Source organism: Clavispora lusitaniae (assembly GCF_014636115.1).
Source record: "Clavispora lusitaniae strain FDAARGOS_655 chromosome Unknown tig00000003_pilon, whole genome shotgun sequence".
Taxonomy (NCBI): domain Eukaryota; kingdom Fungi; phylum Ascomycota; class Pichiomycetes; order Serinales; family Metschnikowiaceae; genus Clavispora; species Clavispora lusitaniae.
In genome coordinates, this window is record NW_027093975.1 from 2,384,605 (window position 1) to 2,403,393 (window position 18,789).

The 18,789-nt window shown below is 46.7% G+C and overlaps 10 protein-coding genes across 10 annotated transcripts; 4 read left to right on the top strand and 6 right to left on the bottom strand. All coding sequences in view use genetic code 12, as the record gives it.

Moving 5' to 3' along the window:
• Nucleotides 1–321: 321 nt before the first annotated feature.
• On the top strand, nt 322–915 carry HET1 (Het1p; the record flags this gene model as incomplete). Its single annotated transcript, XM_002619978.2, has 1 exon — nt 322–915. The coding sequence occupies one exon, from the start codon at nt 322–324 to the stop codon at nt 913–915; it is 594 nt and encodes a 197-aa protein (XP_002620024.1).
• Nucleotides 916–961: 46 nt separating this feature from the next.
• Nucleotides 962–1,324, bottom strand: FOB63_001121 (uncharacterized protein; the record flags this gene model as incomplete). The annotated part of the gene is made up of 1 exon (XM_002619979.1): nt 962–1,324. The coding sequence occupies one exon, from the start codon at nt 1,322–1,324 to the stop codon at nt 962–964; it is 363 nt and encodes a 120-aa protein (XP_002620025.1).
• A 302-nt stretch (nt 1,325–1,626) lies between these two features.
• FOB63_001122 (ubiquitin-protein ligase) lies at nt 1,627–4,023 on the top strand (the record flags this gene model as incomplete). The annotated part of the gene is made up of 1 exon (XM_002619980.2): nt 1,627–4,023. One exon carries the CDS (start codon nt 1,627–1,629, stop codon nt 4,021–4,023), a length of 2,397 nt encoding a protein of 798 aa, XP_002620026.2.
• Nucleotides 4,024–4,767: 744 nt separating this feature from the next.
• Nucleotides 4,768–5,118, bottom strand: FOB63_001123 (uncharacterized protein; the record flags this gene model as incomplete). Its single annotated transcript, XM_066102128.1, has 1 exon — nt 4,768–5,118. One exon carries the CDS (start codon nt 5,116–5,118, stop codon nt 4,768–4,770), a length of 351 nt encoding a protein of 116 aa, XP_065958575.1.
• A 1,174-nt stretch (nt 5,119–6,292) lies between these two features.
• FOB63_001124 (FF domain family protein) lies at nt 6,293–7,675 on the bottom strand (the record flags this gene model as incomplete). The annotated part of the gene is made up of 1 exon (XM_002619981.2): nt 6,293–7,675. One exon carries the CDS (start codon nt 7,673–7,675, stop codon nt 6,293–6,295), a length of 1,383 nt encoding a protein of 460 aa, XP_002620027.2.
• Nucleotides 7,676–9,217: 1,542 nt separating this feature from the next.
• FOB63_001125 (uncharacterized protein) lies at nt 9,218–11,035 on the bottom strand (the record flags this gene model as incomplete). Its single annotated transcript, XM_002619982.2, has 1 exon — nt 9,218–11,035. The coding sequence occupies one exon, from the start codon at nt 11,033–11,035 to the stop codon at nt 9,218–9,220; it is 1,818 nt and encodes a 605-aa protein (XP_002620028.2).
• Nucleotides 11,036–11,799: 764 nt separating this feature from the next.
• Nucleotides 11,800–12,546, bottom strand: PRE9 (proteasome core particle subunit alpha 3; the record flags this gene model as incomplete). The annotated part of the gene is made up of 1 exon (XM_002619984.2): nt 11,800–12,546. One exon carries the CDS (start codon nt 12,544–12,546, stop codon nt 11,800–11,802), a length of 747 nt encoding a protein of 248 aa, XP_002620030.2.
• Nucleotides 12,547–13,053: 507 nt separating this feature from the next.
• FOB63_001127 (uncharacterized protein) lies at nt 13,054–15,653 on the top strand (the record flags this gene model as incomplete). Its single annotated transcript, XM_002619986.2, has 2 exons — nt 13,054–13,349; nt 14,333–15,653. The coding sequence occupies 2 exons, from the start codon at nt 13,054–13,056 to the stop codon at nt 15,651–15,653; spliced, it is 1,617 nt and encodes a 538-aa protein (XP_002620032.2).
• A 313-nt stretch (nt 15,654–15,966) lies between these two features.
• Nucleotides 15,967–17,064, bottom strand: ULP1 (Ulp1p; the record flags this gene model as incomplete). The annotated part of the gene is made up of 1 exon (XM_002619987.2): nt 15,967–17,064. One exon carries the CDS (start codon nt 17,062–17,064, stop codon nt 15,967–15,969), a length of 1,098 nt encoding a protein of 365 aa, XP_002620033.2.
• A 225-nt stretch (nt 17,065–17,289) lies between these two features.
• Nucleotides 17,290–18,777, top strand: FOB63_001129 (aminopeptidase; the record flags this gene model as incomplete). Its single annotated transcript, XM_002619988.2, has 1 exon — nt 17,290–18,777. One exon carries the CDS (start codon nt 17,290–17,292, stop codon nt 18,775–18,777), a length of 1,488 nt encoding a protein of 495 aa, XP_002620034.2.
• Between the last annotated feature and the right edge of the window lie 12 nt (nt 18,778–18,789).

Genomic DNA, 18,789 nt, shown 5'->3' on the forward strand with positions numbered 1-18,789 from the left:
AATGAAATTGGAGCACCTGTACTAATCATGCTAGTTGTTAATCTCACATTAATCAAACAATGCGACGTGGATCAAATGCGAAACTGCAAATACCAGCCCCCGATTTTTCTATCCTTGGTGATTCAGAATTCCTCCTGTTATTTTTAGGACTTTCGAACGGACACGGAATTCTTATTTATGCCCATAGATCGTAATTGGTTTCCAGTACCTGAATTCGCGTCGTATATCGCATAGTTGCTTGAATTGCGCGGCGTGTACTAACGCGAAAACTTGTCAAACTTGTCCACATACCAACTTCCGATCCTCTTCAAAACCTACGCCATGTCCACGTTTTTTGACGAAATGAAAAGGTCCTTCGCCGATGTTCCGGTGGAGGACAGCAAGATCGACACTGCTGCTTTTTTGGAAGCGTCTGAATCGCTTGTCAAGCTCTTTGACTTGTTGGGATCAACCGCGTTCAGTGTTGTCCAAAAGGACATGAATGGTAACATCGAGAAGGTGCGTGCTAAGCTTTTGGCGTCTCCAGGTGATGCCGCTACCTTGCAAGGTTTGATTTTGTCAGAAGCGGGCTCCTCCGACAAAAAAGCCACGCAAGGTCTTTTGTGGTTGTGCCGTGGCTTGCAATTCACTGCTGCAGCCATGAGAGAAACGGTGGACCACCCAGAGAAGGACTTGACAGTCACATTCACCAGCGCCTACTCGAAAACCTTGTCTCAATATCACGGCATGTTGGTTAAGCCTATTTTCAAGTTGGCCATGAAGGCATGTCCTTACAGAAAGAACTTCTTTGATAAGTTGGGCAGCGACCAAACCAAGGTGAACGACCAATTGCGTGTGTGGTTGGAGGCTTTGGAGAAAATTGTCGCCATTATCATGGAGTTTTTCGCTCTGGGCAACTACGGGAAGGGCTTGTAACTTACTTCTTCTTTTCTATCGTTATACAGCTATAAACGCTTGTGTTCTACTGCTCGCCCAAACGCTTGGTTTCGAGCATCAACTCGTAGAGCTGGCCAATTTGCTCCGGAGACATCTTGTCCAAATCCAGCTGTTGTAACTTTCCTTCCTTCCAGTTGCCGCCGTCAAGACTCCGCAAGTAGTCTTGCCACTGTGTTAAAAAACCAACTATGTGAAGCGGGTTGTCCGTTGATTTGTGCGCCTTGAATTCTGCCTTGACGTATTCATCGCCCAAAAACCGGAGTTCCGCTGGTAGTTTGGAGCGGTGCGCTCTCAAAATGGAGCGGTAGAGCCGGAGGGGCGGTAAAAGCGGCTCAGCTTTTCTCTCAGGCCGGCGTGGCCGCACAAGTCTCACAAGCGAAGGCCTCATGGAAACGGTTGTGTTAGTTGCAAGACTGGGGCCGGGCCGTTTGGTTGGTGAGATCACATGCACGTGACCAAAGACCCACCAGATTGGCCACTAAGTCTACCAGGACCCAGATAAGTGGTGGTATCACTGAAAAGCTGCTGTAGTCCTACTTGATAGCCTCATAATTCCCCATTCGTTACTCTTTATTTTATAATGCATTCCATTTTAACTCTTTTTGATATTTCCTTCAGCTACTTGTTTGCCTCCAGCATCACGTGCGCATATCTACTTTGTTCCCATTTCCTTCTCTTCTTCCCAGCACCATGCAGCGGGCAGTCTTTTTGTTTGCCCTCTTCTTCACAGTCTTCTATTTGTTTCCTCGAGAGACAGACGAGATTGGTGGCGATGTGCTGAAAAGAAATGTTCTTCTGGCGTACAAAGACACCTTGCGGGAGCAAAGAAATGAGCTTGCGAGATCACAATACTACCTGGGATATGGCAACTTGACAGGGTTCAAGCTTTCTTACCAGGACAATCTAGAAAATAGGAATATACTGCTTTGGCCATTTAGGGAGTACAGTCGTGAGCATCCGTGGACAGAAAACCAGAACCACAGTATCTTGCCCAATGAAGTTAGTGACAAGGTCAAGCTGTTCTATGGTCTAGATCCGGTTGTGTCTTCAGGAAAGGCGTACCACTTGAACATATCGGGCCATGTCTATGGTGAATTTCTGGTGTCTGAGACAGCGCAATCGCTCAAACCTTTTTCCTTTCGCTTACCGCAGTACTTGTGGGAATACTATCGCTATTTCCAACAGGAACAGTATGAGGATGAAAAACAAAGATATGAGCAAGATCCGGAAAACAACTCACCCCCTCAAGAGATTGTTGATACGGACGAAAAAATAGGAAACATTACCACATACAAAGACGGGTTGATTGACTTGCGTATCGACTCTTTAGCAAGCTCTTATCCAGACCTAGACATTTCAAAGAATGGTTTGGCGGTTTACGATGATGCTGTTCTTGTGGTATTATCATTGACGCTAAAAAACCGTACGGAAGCCGACTCCAACTCCTTTGATATGTTTGGAGTGTACTTCCAAAACACAGGCGAACTAGTTGCTTTGACTCGGTCTGCCAAGTTCCGTGGAAACCACGCTTTGCCTCATTTTACAATGGATGAAGCCAATTTCAACAAAAGTAAAACGCTAATGGCGCGTCTTGTCAATGCTACCAATATCGAGGAAGATGTTTCCCTTGAAGATATCAACCGGTCTCTCCTTCTCTCGCAACTGCTGTGTGAGCTTGTTTCATACTTCCAGTTCGAGAAAACTGCGTTCACACAACAGGAATTGAGGTTTATTGATGACGAGCTTCAAGATCCAAAGGGTGTTCCTTTGCCAAAACGGTTGCCTGAATTAGAAATTTCACGCTCTGTGATATATTCGCCAGACTGTGCAATTTTGGTAGAAACGACTCCAGAGAAACCATTGGTTGGTAATAAACTTGAAGTTACTATGAACCAAATCTATCGTTTTTTCGTTCTTTTAGTGGTGCTCCAGTTTCTTAATCTCAACTTGTTTCGCAGGCAAACTAACGCCAACCAGACACCAAGTCGCTTGTCCAATGTGTCCAAATTCAGCATTTTCCTTCTCAGTCTTTATGACTCCATTGTTTGTCTTATGTCAGTACTGTACTTGTGGAATACACAAGTGAGCCTTGTTTGCACCTGCCTTGGATCACTCAGTGGCATTTTGTTCATTGGGCTTGAGGTCCGTTATATGACAAGCATCAGCTACACTCAAGCAAACGAAAGAGGCACTACCTTATGGGAGATTCTCCGAGGTTCTAGGCAAAATGCTGTGGCTGAAAATACAAATGAAACTGGTGGTGCTCCAGAGACAGGCGAAACTAATGTTGTAAATGACACTGCGAATGAAAACGGTCCCGCAAATGCCAACCCCAACGTTAATGCGAACAATTGGCTTTATTTTGACGAGTCAAGTGTATTGGTACGCTACATTGTGACCGGTTTCATGATATCGCTTATTTTCTTGAATATGATGCTTTCAGCCTCGCTTTGGCGAGTGTCGGTACGTCATGTCATCGAGTATATTGGCTGTTTGTTGATCAATTCCTACTGGGTGCCGCAGTTTTTCCGTAATACTTTGAAGAACAGAAGAAAGACTTTTCTGTGGGAGTTCGTGTTTGGGTCGTCCATGGTGCGGCTCGTCCCAATAGTTTATTTATGTTTGAACCGCTCCAACCCTTTCAGGCATGGATACAATCCTACGTTGGTGATTACAGTTTCCGGTTGGCTTCTTTTCCAGATATTCATGCTCTACTTGCAAAGCTCGCTAGGACCACGCTTTTGGGTCAGTGAGAGATGGTTGCCGGAGCAATATCACTATCATCCTGTGATGAGCGTGGCCGATTTGGAGAATGGATTCGCTTCTGATATCTTAGCAAGTATGAAACCACACTTGGGCGAGAGTGGCGTGTCTTTCTGTGATTTGGACTGTCCAATTTGCATGTCAACGGTCACAGTTCCGGTTTTGAGTAATGACACGGCCAAGAACAAGAAATCTTATGAAACAATGATGAAAAATGTGATGGTTACGCCCTGCCATCACATTTTCCATACGAGCTGCCTAGAAGGCTGGATGGTGCACAAACTTCAGTGTCCAGTCTGTCGTTGCCCTTTACCTCCTGTTTAAGGTTTTGGATCGAGAAGAGCACGAGACTATTAGTTTTACAGTAAAGGTTGTTGGCACATAGGTTAAACATGAAGAGGTACAACCTCTATGGCAGGCCCAATTGAGGCCTTTTCTTCGTTTTGTTGAACAACCGAACCATACACGACAGAGCAGTCAATATAATGTCTTTTTTTTGTTGTGGTTCTACATTCAATATCACACCAAACTGAATGATATCCATTTTCGAGTGCAGAAAATTCACCAACTCGTTCGAATTTTGAGCACATTGCTACGCCCAAGGTTTGTGCATATGCTACGTTAGTTTATAAGTGTATGTACAGTGCAAATGAAATCTCTGGTTATACTAATTAGTATAAAGTGGTAAATACATGAGTATAGAATTCGATAATAAATAGTATACTTTGCGACAGAAACGGCAACTCCAGTTGGCAGAGACTTGCCTGCAAGCCGCCGATGCAGAATCCGCCACCCGACAGAAGAGGAGAATAATAATAATATTAATAATAATAATCGTAATATGATGACAGTAAATCATGACAATGAATTTTTTCTTTTCTTTTCTTTTCTTTTGTTTTTCTTGTTTTCTTGTCAGGTTTGTCAATGCTTGCAATGGTAGAATAGTTTCGCCTGGCGCCCATGCGCCGAAGTAAGGAATAGCCGCAGTGAGGAAAAATGAAAAAAAGTTTTCTCAAACACAAATGTATGACAACAGCAACTCATCTTCTTTTTCCCCTTGATTTTCGGCTACTGATAACTGAAGTGACTCAAGCGACTCATCATGCTAGATGCGTCTGTGTGAGACAATTGAAGGTCAACGTCCAAAGTATTTTTGGGCGGAAGGGTCGCGTGCGGCTGAAGGTGCAGTTTGGGCCTGATTTTCTGCTGAGGCGATTCCGCATGAGATATGGGGCGAGGGGACGACACATCGACCTTGATTAGCTGCGCGCGCGTGACCACTTTGGGCGCCGAGCGAGGAGCCTGGGGCAAAGACGATGTACTGGAGCGTCTCCACAAGCCGAAGAATGAGGGTTGTTTGTGATGCTCAGGCCGCTTCTTGGGCTTGGAACGGTGGAGCGGATTTAGTCTCGAAAGCATGCTAAAAGTTTCACAAAACAACGTGGGCGGCAAAGAAAGGGAATGGGGAGGAATTGGGGCAATTGGGGTATGAAGGTTCCGACAACAGGGTCTAGCTGTAGTCTTAGTCTGGGGAAAAGAAAGGTGGATGGTAGATAAGAAAAGCGTTCCCAGTTACTTATGGCCTTGGCAAGTGGCTGATGATGCGTAATTATGCAAGTTGCGACCTAAATATAAACGGGGCTATGAGGAGGCGTAAAATGTTTCGAAGTCCGTTCGTACTTGCAGATCGATCAACGAGATAGGGAATACAAAATCAATGGCCGGAAAATTTCAAACGGTCGAACGCTTTCTATATGTACTGGAAAAATGCTGCCGATGACAAACCATCTGCGATCGGGTCGGAGATAAATATGGTCCGCGTGGCGAGAAAGTTACCGCTACAAAAAAACTGGTCTTTGCGGAGCGGCCATAACTCCGGAGATAAACGGAAATATATCCCGTGGGGGTTACGCCACTTATCACATGGACGCATGTATCTCTGGACGTCTTATTTGCTTCTTAGAACAGGCTTCTACTGTGAAGTTTCGTCTTTTGCTGTTCTGTTCAACTGTCATCTTTTGTCGGCTCGGCACATGCCTCGGTCCAACTAGCAAACAGTTCCCGGTGCGGCGATGCGGATTTTTCTTGGGATCCTTGGTATATGCATTCTTTACCATCCCTCACATATTCGGTGCAGCTACTAGGGCAATGACTCTGCAGGATATACCCGCCGTCCAAATTTCCGTTCATCCATTCCAGGGTCACGGAATATCTGCAACGATGAAGAACGGCGGATGTCGGTGAACCAAACTACAAATAGTATAGTAGCCTATCATCTTATTAGGATCTTATCTCCTGTGGTCATAAACGGCCTGGCGGCCATGCAGATTACCGGTGAACTGCACGCAAATGACGAGCCGTATGCATCGGATTTAAACGTCTCTAGCTTCAGCAAATGATCGATCGCCACTACCGTCACCGGACAGGCGTCACAATCACAGATGCTAACCCGGCCTTGGGGTTTAGTTATTTTTCAATGGGCGCACATTGCTGGGTCATTGTTATGTCGCTGCCGTGTTTTGCCCTACGCTATTGTCGCACCATGTCGGATGTACGTATGCTCGTAACCGAGCCAGTCTTCATTGAGACGTAATCAGGCTATCTTCGCTTTCAAAGCGGCGATATAACATGCAATCCGCTTTTCATCGCCAACAATGAAATTTGTGGGATCGTTTGCCACTTTGAGTGGCACTTGACACGCATTGCAAATGTAGATCCACTGTTCAAAAAAGTCGCCATGCCTGCTGAGACTTTCTGGGGCAAAAATGTCGCTGGCCTCGCTGCAATGATGCTGGCGGAGATGTTTTGCGACATACAGTTGCACATGCTCTACCTTGACATTTGACTTTACAGTCCCTAGTTTTTTGACCCTCCGCTCGTATTCCGCAAAGTCATTCAAAGTCAATCGGAGTCGTCTGTATGCATCTTCCAAATTGAGTGACCCGAAGTCTGAGTTTTTCAATTCTTGGGCATGATCACGGAGAAATTCCGCAAAATACCGCTTGCGTACTTCGCTCTTGTAGGGCTGGAGGAAGTGGAAGAAACGCATTTCCGCAGTGGGGAAAATTCCTGCTGATTTTTCTTCGGTACTTGTTCTTTCCAAGACCCACTGGTTGAATATTTCTTCTCGTGATTGTTCTGGCACGGCATAGTACACTGGATTTTGTGCTAATTTCGGTAGAAGCTCTTCCTCAACCACAAACCATGGGTCGTAGACGGAAATGTCATCTTTACTCGACTCCAAAAGTGCTCGGAAATCCTCAATCACTTTAGACAGTAACGTCGTGTCTGTCAACGAGAGATCAAGATCATTATTAGACTCTTCTTCGTCAACAGCTTCCAGAGGTTCTTCCTGTTCATCCGACACTTCATTCTCTGGAGACTCCTTTTTCTCCAGAGATTCTCCTTCCTCAAGAAGATCTTTTTTGGAAGATTCGCCCTCGGAATCTAATGCATGTTCTTCGCTACCGTCGTCCGAATCGTCCAGACTAGAATAACCAAGTGCAAGTCCCGTTTGCTGTTTTTCTTCTGTAGATTCATTCCTGTTATCGTCCTCCATGTCCGTATCATGGCTTTCTTCCTGTAGAAGTCCGCTTTCTGCTAGAATATTTTGTAACATCTCATGTTCATTTGCATCTTCCTCTTCGTCGTCACTCATGTCGCTTGAGTCGTCATATGCAACTTCCATATTTTCGAGTTCCTTCCTTTCCTCATCCTTTTCTTCTGATTCTTCCACATAACTCTTTTTACTCTTCAGGAGTTGTTTGATGGAAAACCCATTTGCTCGGGCAAATAAGACTCCAAGCTCATCGAAATTAACATTTGCGACAAGAGTGTCTGATGCGATATCCGTATCATCCAATTGCCATACAGACTGTTTCGTATCTGTGTTGAAATAAAAGTGGCCAGCATTCTCCGTCACCACGACACACCAGCTAGTGGGTTTCACTCGATACAAGAATAGCGGCCGAGCCATAAAGGGAAAGGTATGTATGGAGCTGGGAACAGAGGTGGGTGATGCGACATTTCTGGTGTAGACTACGCGACATTTTTGCCCAAGGTATAGTATGCGACATTTATTTGATGCGGGACACGGGCGGCTGACGCAACCGTATGGCAATGGTTTCCTCCCCAACGTCGTAATATCCGGCAGCCGGGATAGCAAACGACCGCCCTGAACCTATATAAAGAAATAAAAAAAAAAAAGAAAAAGAAATGAAAGTATAACCGCCAGCGGAAGTAACCTTAACTGACAAGCATGTGCACCGACATTTTCGTGCGCTTGTCCTTCTTCTCTTCTCCCGAGAGCGTATTCTCTTCTTGCTGCTCCTCCTTTGGCTCCAGCTTCTTGTGCAGTTTGCGAATGCGCGAGACTGCCAACTCCGACCCCTTGTGAAGGTTCTTTGCATGTCGTAGAAGCAAGTCTCTGCGTGAGAAAGCCCGGGAGCAGAGCCCACATACAAAAGGCTTGAGTTTATTATGTGTCAGTAGCACATGGCGAGAAAGGTGTTCTTCGCGTGTAAAAGCCCGGTTGCAACTGCCACAGTTGAAGCTACGGGGATTGCCATGAGGTGTTCTTGTGCCCAATCCATCTTTGCTGCCGGCAATGCCTTGGCTGCGGGAAGCTTTTGGTGGATTAGGCGACAACGGTATTTGTTCCACTAGAAAAACGGACAAAACGGCAACAGAAGGGAAACACTGGCTGTAATCTTTCTAAATGGGAAAGTTTGGGACAAGGCTAATGGCGAAGCTATTGGATTTAAAAAGGTTCATGGGAATGCACAAGCGATGACATAGGTGAAAATAGAACAAGGATGCTGATTGTCTATAAGTATTGCACAAGTCTATGTTCCCCGCATTGAGACACCCATTGCGAAATGCAAGATTACTCTAGGTTTACAGTGCGAGCCCCAACTTTCCAAGACATAACAGGGCTTGTTTGAGGGGAAGCGAACATTATACAGGTCACGACGAAACCTAAAACCGAAAAAACCTTCTAGAGAAGAATTGCACAGGTACTCCGCTACGGACTTGTTGTGATACGGCTTTATTCGCATAGTAGTGAGGCTAAACCCAATTCTTCTGACTGCAGGACGGGCAGAATGACACATGAGGGGAAGCCGGAGGGGATAGGTCCTGGATTGAAGTGAAAAGCGAAATCCAGGGCAAAGCAAGGCTGCCTAAGTCGATATATACTAAACAGGAAAAAGTAGGCGGGGAGGAGCATCAGAGTGAGTAGCAACTTACTGTTTCTGATAGCCGACGCCAGCGTTTGGGGATAAGAAACACCAACGTAATTGTCTGCAATTGATGACGGTAAGAACCTGGTAATAGTTGCCAGAAAATATTCCATCATGCAACAAGAACCAAAACAGTAAGCCATGGGGAATGCTCAACGCCACCACAACTCCAGCCACGTATAACGTTGATTTCTTTCAAAAAACGTTTCCATGTATGGTTGTGTCTCCCTTTTTATGGCATCCACTCATGAAAAATCAGCTTCGGTCATCTAAGTATCTTAGACCAAAGAGCGGCGGAAAAATGGCGAGTACATGTTCCAAATACGGTTTGTGATACTGAGAGCTTGCTGTCCACTTTCAGTATTGCGAAGAGCTAAATCATTCAAGTCGTGAAGAAACTCGCTGCGCAATTTCTTAGGAATGACAGACGAAGACATCATCGTCAAATTAACAACCTCCACAAAAAGTTTTCCGTCGCTCACATACTTATTTCCCTGCACTTCTCCATTCACAAGCCGTTCAATCTGCTTCAAGCTCTTGAGACACGAGATACGCCGGTCAGCAACATTTTGTGACATAGATGCGTCAGCCAGCAACGCACGGTTTACCTGGTAAATGATAAAGAGCGAGGGCAGAATCGAAAGAATGCCGAACAATAGCTGCTGCGATTTGAGAAGCTTGTCTATGCCGTTGATTGCAATTGCTCCATCCACTTTGGTTTTCTGAACCTGGATCAACATGGACCGGATTAGCAGACCCTGTATGATCAGTTTATAAGGCGTCCGGATCTCATTTTCATATTGTGACATCATTAAAGTCAAATCTCCACGCGAGACGGCCGCATGCACTTGCTGAGGATCAACATTCAAATTGTTGTCTTTCGCAAAGTCTGCTACCATGCGTTCCAACGAATCAAGGTCAGATCGTAACAGCTCTTTTGATGTAATTGTCATAGTGTCGTCATCCCTAAGAATAGCCAACATGTCACCTATTGGCTTGACAATCCAATTCTTCCAAAATCCTACCACTGTGTCTACCATATTATGGCGTACCCACGACACAATTTCGTACCTACTATTCCAAACAGAAGCTGTAGTCAGAGGGCCGTAATTGATCAAAAGAAGAAGCGCGGGCCAGTAACGAGTTAAAAACCCGGGTGGTGCAGTTTCCACCAACATCGATTTGTCTCTAGTATACGCTTCCACTGCCTCAATAACCAGCTTAACATCAGTTGTGACCCCAGGCAATAGCTCAGCGAAAATGTCGCGCTGCATTGGAATACTGTTAATGATAAGACCCAATTGCGAGTAAAACTCTTCCAACTGAGCATCAACAGCCTTAATCTTGTGTTTGGCCTCCTGATCAATATAGTGGAGAGGCATTTTGAGCCACCTAAGCCGCGAACTCCGCACAATAAAGTTTGTATTAAGCAGACCGATGGACTCAACTGCAAGTCTGTAAATGGAGCGGAAAAATGCAGACAATGTCAGAAATGTTGACGAAACAAGGTGGCGAGGTGAGTAGCCCGAAACACCAGCTGTTTCGGTTTTTGGAAGGCTCTGGAAAGCCCAACCAACAGAATATATCCGAGCAGGCAGAGTTTGCACCGCATAGCACAATTTGCCATATGTCGACAGCCGCAAATCAGACCAATAGCCCAGTTGCCCTTTGGCAGCTATGGTCTTCTCAATAATGGCGTTGGACAAGTGGTAAAAAGCGATGAGAAGCGAAAACTCTTCAATGACGGACACTAAAGACGCTTCAGCTTCAGAAAAAGAATACGTGGACACACTATCGGGGTCCTTCAAAAGAGCCAAACGTTCCTGGAACCGCTGGAGGGTCTGGAGTGAAACCTCGGGGACAGTGGTGTTTTTGGGCTTGTCCAAACATGCAGTGTAGTAAAAGTCTCGAAAGATCTCCTGGACCGAATTTGGAGGCACATCGGCACCCAAACTCTCTGAGCTTGCCGAAAAAAAATGAGTGTTCGTCTGTTCCACCAAGTCTCGGTACTGCAAGCCCAAACGGGCCGATATGGTGTTGGTATTGCGGATCTGGAGAAGCGCCAGTTTAGACAAACCAGGTTTTAGCAAGTCCATCGTGGCGTGGGGGAAAGGGAGACGAGTGGCGGCTTGGGGTAAAGCAGCGTTCGGTAATGCTCTATACTCAGAGCTGGGGAATACGAGGAAAGGAATTGGGAATAAACACTAAGTAAGGAAAGATGTGGGAAATCAAGAAAAGGAAGAATGTGGAGAAGCAATTATAGTGCGCGCGAAAGCAACGGAGATGAATGCTGCACAGTAGGAGTAGACATGATAGACCTACTAATTACATATATCGAGTAGCCCGGATCTTTCGATGAAATTGATGATTCGGGAAGACTTATTTGCTTCGAGTGCTAAACTTCTTAAATATGACCTGACTCAATGGGCAGACAAGTGGTTATTGAAAGTTGCAGCCACTACATTATCAAATAAAAATGAATCTGCTAATCCTGGTATTGGTTTCAAATAGCTTCGAGTTACGGTTCTGTATTTGTTGAATCTTTACTCTATTCCTTGAAGATTTAGAGCTTTTAAGCGCCCATGAATCAGCACTTTGCAACCCAAAAGTGTTTACGCCTAAGGAAAATAATGGATCTCTGATCTAAGTTCATGATGCAGAAAATGTAGGCGTCCCACTTCTAAAAAGCTACTGTCTTTCCTTCCCCTGTTTAACATGTCTTTTTTAATGGAAACCACAAAAAAAGAGAAAGGAGTATAACACAACCTCCGCTAGCAAAATCTACTTTAGCAATGCATCCGCCCTTCATATCCGCTCCTACTTATCGATCAATTCTCTATTCGCAGTTTCTCAGATTCATCTATGCATCATCAGTCTTGTCCAAAACACCCAGACTCTCGACCAACGCATCAATCTCTGCGTCAGCCCAAACCTTTCTAATCACACCGTGGTCGCCTTTGCTCAAAGTGGCAAACTCCAACTTATCGCTGTTCAAATTTGCACTATCCATGGTTTTGGAAAGCACCTTGACTGCCAACTCACACGCCTCTGACAACAGCATATCATCTTTGTAATCCTTTTTCAACAAGGTCTGTGCCGCCGAGTTGTTCGCACCGATCGACGTTGCCTTCCAGCCACTGTAGTTGCCTGAAGGGTTGGACGTATACAACTGGAAGCCATATCTGTCGTCCCAGCCGGCGTAAATGAAACTCACACCAAACGGACGCAAGCCACCATGCTGCGTATATCCCTGTTTCACGTCACATACTCTTTTTATGAGGAGCTCACAAGGAATTTCCTCGTTGTATGTTTTCAAGTACCGCTGTGCTGTGACACGCGCGTTGTTCACAAGAATCGTGGCATCTGCGGTCATTCCGGCAACGGCACACATCATCTGGTCGTTTATCACATACAATTTCTCTGCCGAGCCGTCGTTGTCAAGCAACTTGGATATAACTTTTGTTTCACACGCCAAAACAACGCCCTCAGCTGACAAGATTCCAATGGCAGTTCCAGCATTCGATATAGCCTCCTGTGCATATTCAACCTGGTAGAGCCGGCCCTCGGGCGAGAAAATTGTGGTTCTGGAGTCGTATCTTCTAGACATGGTAAGGAAGAGAAAGGTTGGAAGTGGCAAGTCCTGCAGAAGAACCGCGCCCAAATATATTCTGGTGTATCTTTAGTTTCTAACTACCGGGATCTACAAGATAGTCTCGACTGCTTCGGACGAGAATTGGCATACACACGAGCTTAGTATAATCCGAAGCTCAGCAGATCCAAAATGATTCTACCGCTCCTTGCCCTGAGCCATTCCCAATAATGGGCAGTCAATGCACATGCTCCAAAGTCACGTGCATCACCACACTCGCTACATCTTGCTACAGAAATTATTATGCTCGTTCTTTACCACTACATTGTGGCGCTGCAGATTCTCATTCACAACTTACATCAACGGTGTTTGCTACTCCAGCTTATTCCAGTCCTAGCAATTAGCTTTGCTCTTTGTTTGCTCGTGTGGCGCTGATTTTGCTAATTTGTCAACTCTAAAGTCGAGAACGATTTATTTTCGTTGAAGTTTGCACCTTAACACCCCGCAAGTCGGCCTAGTTCCGTCATGAAGATGTACGTCAGCTCCCTCAACTTGCCCATCGGCTATGTCATTCCGCGATTTCCAGCGCTATACTGGCCGTTGGGCCCGGACTTTGATAAGTACCAGGACCTGTTTCTTTTCTACTCCGTGGATATGTGGCGTTTCGTCTTGTATTGGACGCTCATCTTTTTTGTGTCGGCGTACACTTGCGCCGGATTGAATGCATGTTTCAACATGTATTGGCGAGTATACCGTGAGCGGCAGGTTGTCGGCGGGACATTGCGCAAGCTCCGTATACGGCCGTTTATGGTCTTGATATCGTATGTGCTTCTCGGTTGTTTTCATGGGTTTTCGAGTGGCGCTCTAGTCGGTCTTATGGTGCTGGCTATATATCGAGCAGGCTCGTTAAGTATGACCACTTGGATTCCTTTTTGCTGGGGAGCGGCACAACTATTTTACCATATTGCATCGTCATATCTGACCAGTCTGTTGTTGATGTGAGCATAGCAGACGTCTGTGCTCAGTACGAAACCTTTTGGTCAACAGGGCAGCATTTATTGTGGTTTAGTGCAGTCAAACTGTTGAACTTTCGGGCGAGACTGTGTTCCCAATGGTTAAAATTGGACTTAGAAAGCATCTACACTGTTTGCTTCTAGTTGCCCTTCTCTCGTATTCCGACCTATGAGCATGCTGGATGTCCAGCCATGAACAATACTGGCCGCGATTCTTCTAATATCTGTACTTTTAGCGAAGAACATCCGGACTCGGACTCGGACTCGTGTCTTTAATTCCATACATTCTTTCTTTAATTGCATACATTATTTGTTTAATAGCATAATTCACTTATCGAATTCCCGCCTATGCCGTGTATTAATATATTCTATCCGTGCAACTAATGAGATGTATTGGTCTTGCAATTTGGAGCGCGCGCTTTTCTATCAGCAAAGACGAGTTTGGTGTATGTCTTTGTCAACTCTTTCTGGGGCAATACCTCTGCAATCACAAGAGCAAGTCTAACAAATTAGATAAACAAGCGATAAGCCCTCGGTTTGCAGAGGTCTCCATCATTCATCGCCGCCCCCACGAGATTTGAAGCCCTCTCTTATTAGAGAGTTCTGCCAAACGAAATCATCCTTTCCCAGTGCCCACGCAGGGTATATTTCAAACCCATTCCGACGCAAAATATTAAGATCAATACCAGTAGTCGTGGGCTTCAGAAGGTCTTAGGAACGCTATAAACACAAGGATATCTGCCTGCAAGTCCGCATTGATTGTTGAAACTTGCACGGAATTGCAACCTAAGTCATAAAATACGTATGATGGACTTGGGATTCATCCAGATTCACAGTCTTTCCAGCCGGTTCCAAGGCAGCGAGAAGACCACTGCGGCGCTCGAAGCTTTGGAGCTAATGGAGTCATGCCGTGCGCTCCATCCAATGGCGCCCCAAATGATGGCACATCTTCGCGCCGAATCGCACCCCAAAAGTGCGTACTATAGTGCAGGTTGGGCGCGCACCATCGAGCAAAACCCGCCCGACGACACTTTTTTCAGCGACGGCGCGGAGTCTTTCGACAAGAATGAAATGTTCGACCACCTCTGGCCGCTTTTTCGCGCGCATTTCGTTCGCAGCGATTTTGCTGCCATCAGTGCTCTACTAGCCACAGTGGAATGCACAGTCCAATTTTCTAACCACGCTGCAGACCACAATTCATTTGTGGGAAATCGTCTTTTTGAGTTCCTTCTTTTGCAAACGTTGGCCCATGTTTACCAGATTTGGTTTTCCACAAGCGAGGAATCACCGCTCGCGGCCATTGAAAAACGATGCGATCACTATTTTGCGCGCTCGACATGGCTCTTTAAATCACTTGAAGAAAAGCCCGCACTGCTTGCAGCAGCGGTACTTTCTGAATTCGACTGCGCTTATTTGCTCCGTTGGTATATTTGCCTAGCATGTTTTCGCCAAGGCGCATTCTCCGAGTTTCTCGCTCGCTTCGAGTCACTCGAGCCTCATTGGAATATTCTTGAGAAGGTGCACATGCAACGCGAAGCTCATACGCTTCATCAGTTAGCGTGTGTAGCATGTCGCCCTTTCCAACTGCATTCGACCACTACTAGCATGGGAACGAGCCAGTTTTCAGGTGGTCTTGACGTTCTTTCGCTCTATATGGACCAATTGGCTGTAGCAGATTTCGCAGCAGCAAAAAAAACCTGCCGGGACCTCGCTGTGGTGTTGTCTGACTTTTCGAACTATCTTCTTCCACGCCCAAGCGATAAGTTTTGGACCGCATTTTCTGGCTTGATTGATGCGAAGGCATTCTTATTGATCATGTCTGTCACCCGAGCTATCCCTCGGAAAAAGCTTCTTGCTCGTTTGGGAACAGAGGATAATTTAGTTAAAATGTCAAATCGCTTGGTTCTGCTTGTCTCGGTGCTCCAGTTAGGGCAACTGGGTATAGGGTATGATCCTGAGCGTGATATTTTTTACCGTGAGCCGGTCTCGCAACAAACAAAGATTCAGCAGCTTTCAGTTAACCTCGATGAAGCAGAGCATTTATTGGAAGTTGAGTCTGCATCAAAGTTGTTCACTTCAATGGTGTTACAGGCGCATATATCTCAGAAATAACAGGTTTAAGAAACTTCGAATCAACTACGAAAATGGCATACACTTAAGCCACGCTCTGCAGCGAATGACATGTCCCATGTATTTATAGTTTTCCTGGTTTCAGTCAAGTACAGTTTACATGTTGCCTAATGGCAAGCCACCTGGTAAGTTAATAGTTTTGCTAATACAAGATAAAATCTAACAATGGAAGCCACATTGTATTAGCGAACCATCATAGTATAAAATACCAATAGTTTGTATTGTTGAAGTTTACCCTACCATCTTTCAGTCTGATAATTTTTTGCCTGTAAACTTTGACAGCTTCGTCACCAAATCATACTTCACATTCTTTGCTTGCGTCTGCAGAGGTTGCAATACGATGCACGAGTTCCATGATTGATAGCCGTCCTTGTAGCCCATCCAAACGGACATTGGCTAAATCAAACAGCGTCGGTTCGCCTGAAAGCAAAAGGGACACTAAGAGACAAGTGAACATAATGACATAGACACCACAATCATCAAAGTTGTCCTGTTGAGCGCATTTCATATGGCGAACGGTAATGGTGCCCCTCTTAAAAATGGTCTTTTCGATGCGTTCGACGAAACGCTTGATAAATGCTCCATCGCTGTCAACTGCCATCGAGTCATAAATATACAAAGTCTTTTCTGGCACGCACAAAAGAGCTAGGGCCCAGTGGTCTCCAACATTTGCGTCTTCCATAAATGTGTCTGCGTCGACAAAGTTGAAAGGTAGAAATACAAGTTTCAGTTCCAACAATGGCTGGAGGGGAAGAATCTCTTTGATTTCACTTTCAATGGGATAATGCACGAGGATTTGCACGAGCGCAGGGTACATGAGATAGACATGGGACCCAAACTCGTGGGGCCGAAGAAAATGGGTCCAGAGCGCCTCATATACAAAGGCAATATTGTTGTCGTTGAGCCATTGTTCTGGCATCAAAAGCTCAATGTCTGAGCGGAAAAGCTTGATCAGGCCAATAGTAGCTACCACATCGTCGATGGCCCTTTTGTTAAGACTCAGGCGGAGATTAGAGAGCCGCTGCGACGCTGCGGCATCACTGAGGCGTGTTTTTCTTTCGGATTTCCCTTCGCTTCCACCCAAACTTTCAAGTCGCTGGCGCCGGCGCCGGGCGGCTACGGCCTGTTTTTTCTCTTGTTTGCGCTGCTTGCGAGTCTGCGGCACGTTCTCCACCACTGGAGAAGGTTCTGGCGCAGGCGAAATGTGACTATCCCAATCGAGCTGGTCGAGTCCGCAAGAAAAGAACGACGGCAGGGCTGCCTCTGCCACAAAACAAATACCCTTGTGTGGGTCAATGACTACAGGCATAGCGCCAATAGAAGAGCGCAGAAAGAAGGCCAGAGTGCAGATATTGTGCGAAGCGAGAGTACTATAACCAGGAACTAGTGGCATAGCACATCGGCGAACAAACCGAATTGCCAAAGGAAGGATTGTCTGCTGACTGAATACATTGCCATCTACGTATCGGCTCCGTGTCTTTATTTTGTCGCTTGAAGTATTTTTTTCTTCTTTGAACAGCTAATACGAGCAAATCCATCCGACTGCCTCAGTGTCCGACAGAAGCGGGCCAGTTGTCATAATCCAAAACCTCAGCGCTTCAAACAGCGAAATTGATCCATGTTGCGCCGATTGTTGGCGACTCGCCCAAAAGTGGAGTTGCCATATAAGCTTGGCCAGCCCACACACGAAACACGCCCACACCGTTTACCGGAACCTGGATGTTTAACGCCCGGAATCACTGCATTGGAATATTACGAGCGGCGACACGCCCTTGCAAGACAGCTCCCGCCCCAGTCGGCGGCGATTATTGTCGGGAACCGCGTGCAACACAGTTCTGGGTCAGTGTTCTATCCATTTGAGCAAAACACCGATCTTTTTTACTTGACTGGGTGGTTGGAGCCCGACCTGGTAGCTGTGATTGAAAAAGTAGGTGATAGCGGACACGATGACGATGTTGTGTTTCATATGGTGGTGCCGCCGCGTGTGCCAGCATCGGAGCTTTGGGAAGGCGCCCGCCTGGGCGAAGAAGGCGCGCAGGATTTCTTCAACGCCGACAACGCCGTGGCCAACACGCGCGCCGACCTGTTTTTGCGGTCCGTCGTGCGGCGCAACTCGCACATTTACTGCGACGTGGGCGGCAGCAACGACAAGTTTGCCCTGTTTTTCTCGCCGCCGCACACCGACACTCTCAGCGACGTGCTCCGCAGTGCGCGCGCCCAAGTTCACGCCCTCAAGCCGTACGTGGCGCGCCTTCGGGCACGCAAGTCGGAGGCAGAAATCCGCGTGATGCACGCAGCAGCGAAAATCCTGTCGCGCGCCATCAATACCGCCATGGCCCGAGTCGGCTCGGAGGCGCCATTTCTCCTGGAAAAAACTTTGGCGGCATACTTGGACTTTGCCTTCATCCGTGGCGGCTGCGACCGTCCCGCGTATGTGCCTGTAGTGGCCAGCGGCGAAAACGCCTTGACCATCCATTACACGCGCAACGACGACTTACTTTACCGTGACGAAACGGTTTTCGTCGACGCGGGCGGCAAACTCGGAGGCTACTGCGCAGACATTTCGCGCGCGTGGCCCAACTCGCCCGACGGTTTTCTGCCCGCGCAGCGAGACTTGTACGAGGCGGTGCTCAGCACCAATAAATCGTGTCTTGCCCTCTGCCACGAAAAGGCAGGCATATCTTTGCACGATCTTCACGAGCATTCGGTGATACATTTGGCCCAGGAGCTCCGCAACTTGCCCGGTTTCGCTGCGCTCGATCGTTCCACCGTGGCCAGAGACTTGTATCCGCACTACATTGGGCACCACCTTGGGTTGGACTTGCACGATGTGCCGCTGGTGTCCCGCCACTCTCTTTTGGAAAAGGGCCATGTTGTGACTGTGGAGCCTGGCGTGTATGTGCCGCGCGACCTGCGCTTCCCCAAGCATTACCAGGGCATTGGTGTTCGGGTCGAGGATGACGTGGCTATCGGAAGGTCCCTGGAGGATGTGCTTAACTTGACAAGCTTGTGTGCTAAGGAAGTGGCTGATGTAGAGGCATTAGTGCGGCTGGGAAAGACCACCACACCAGGTGTTGGCGACGAACAGGTTTTGGTGGAAATATAGTGATGTGTACAT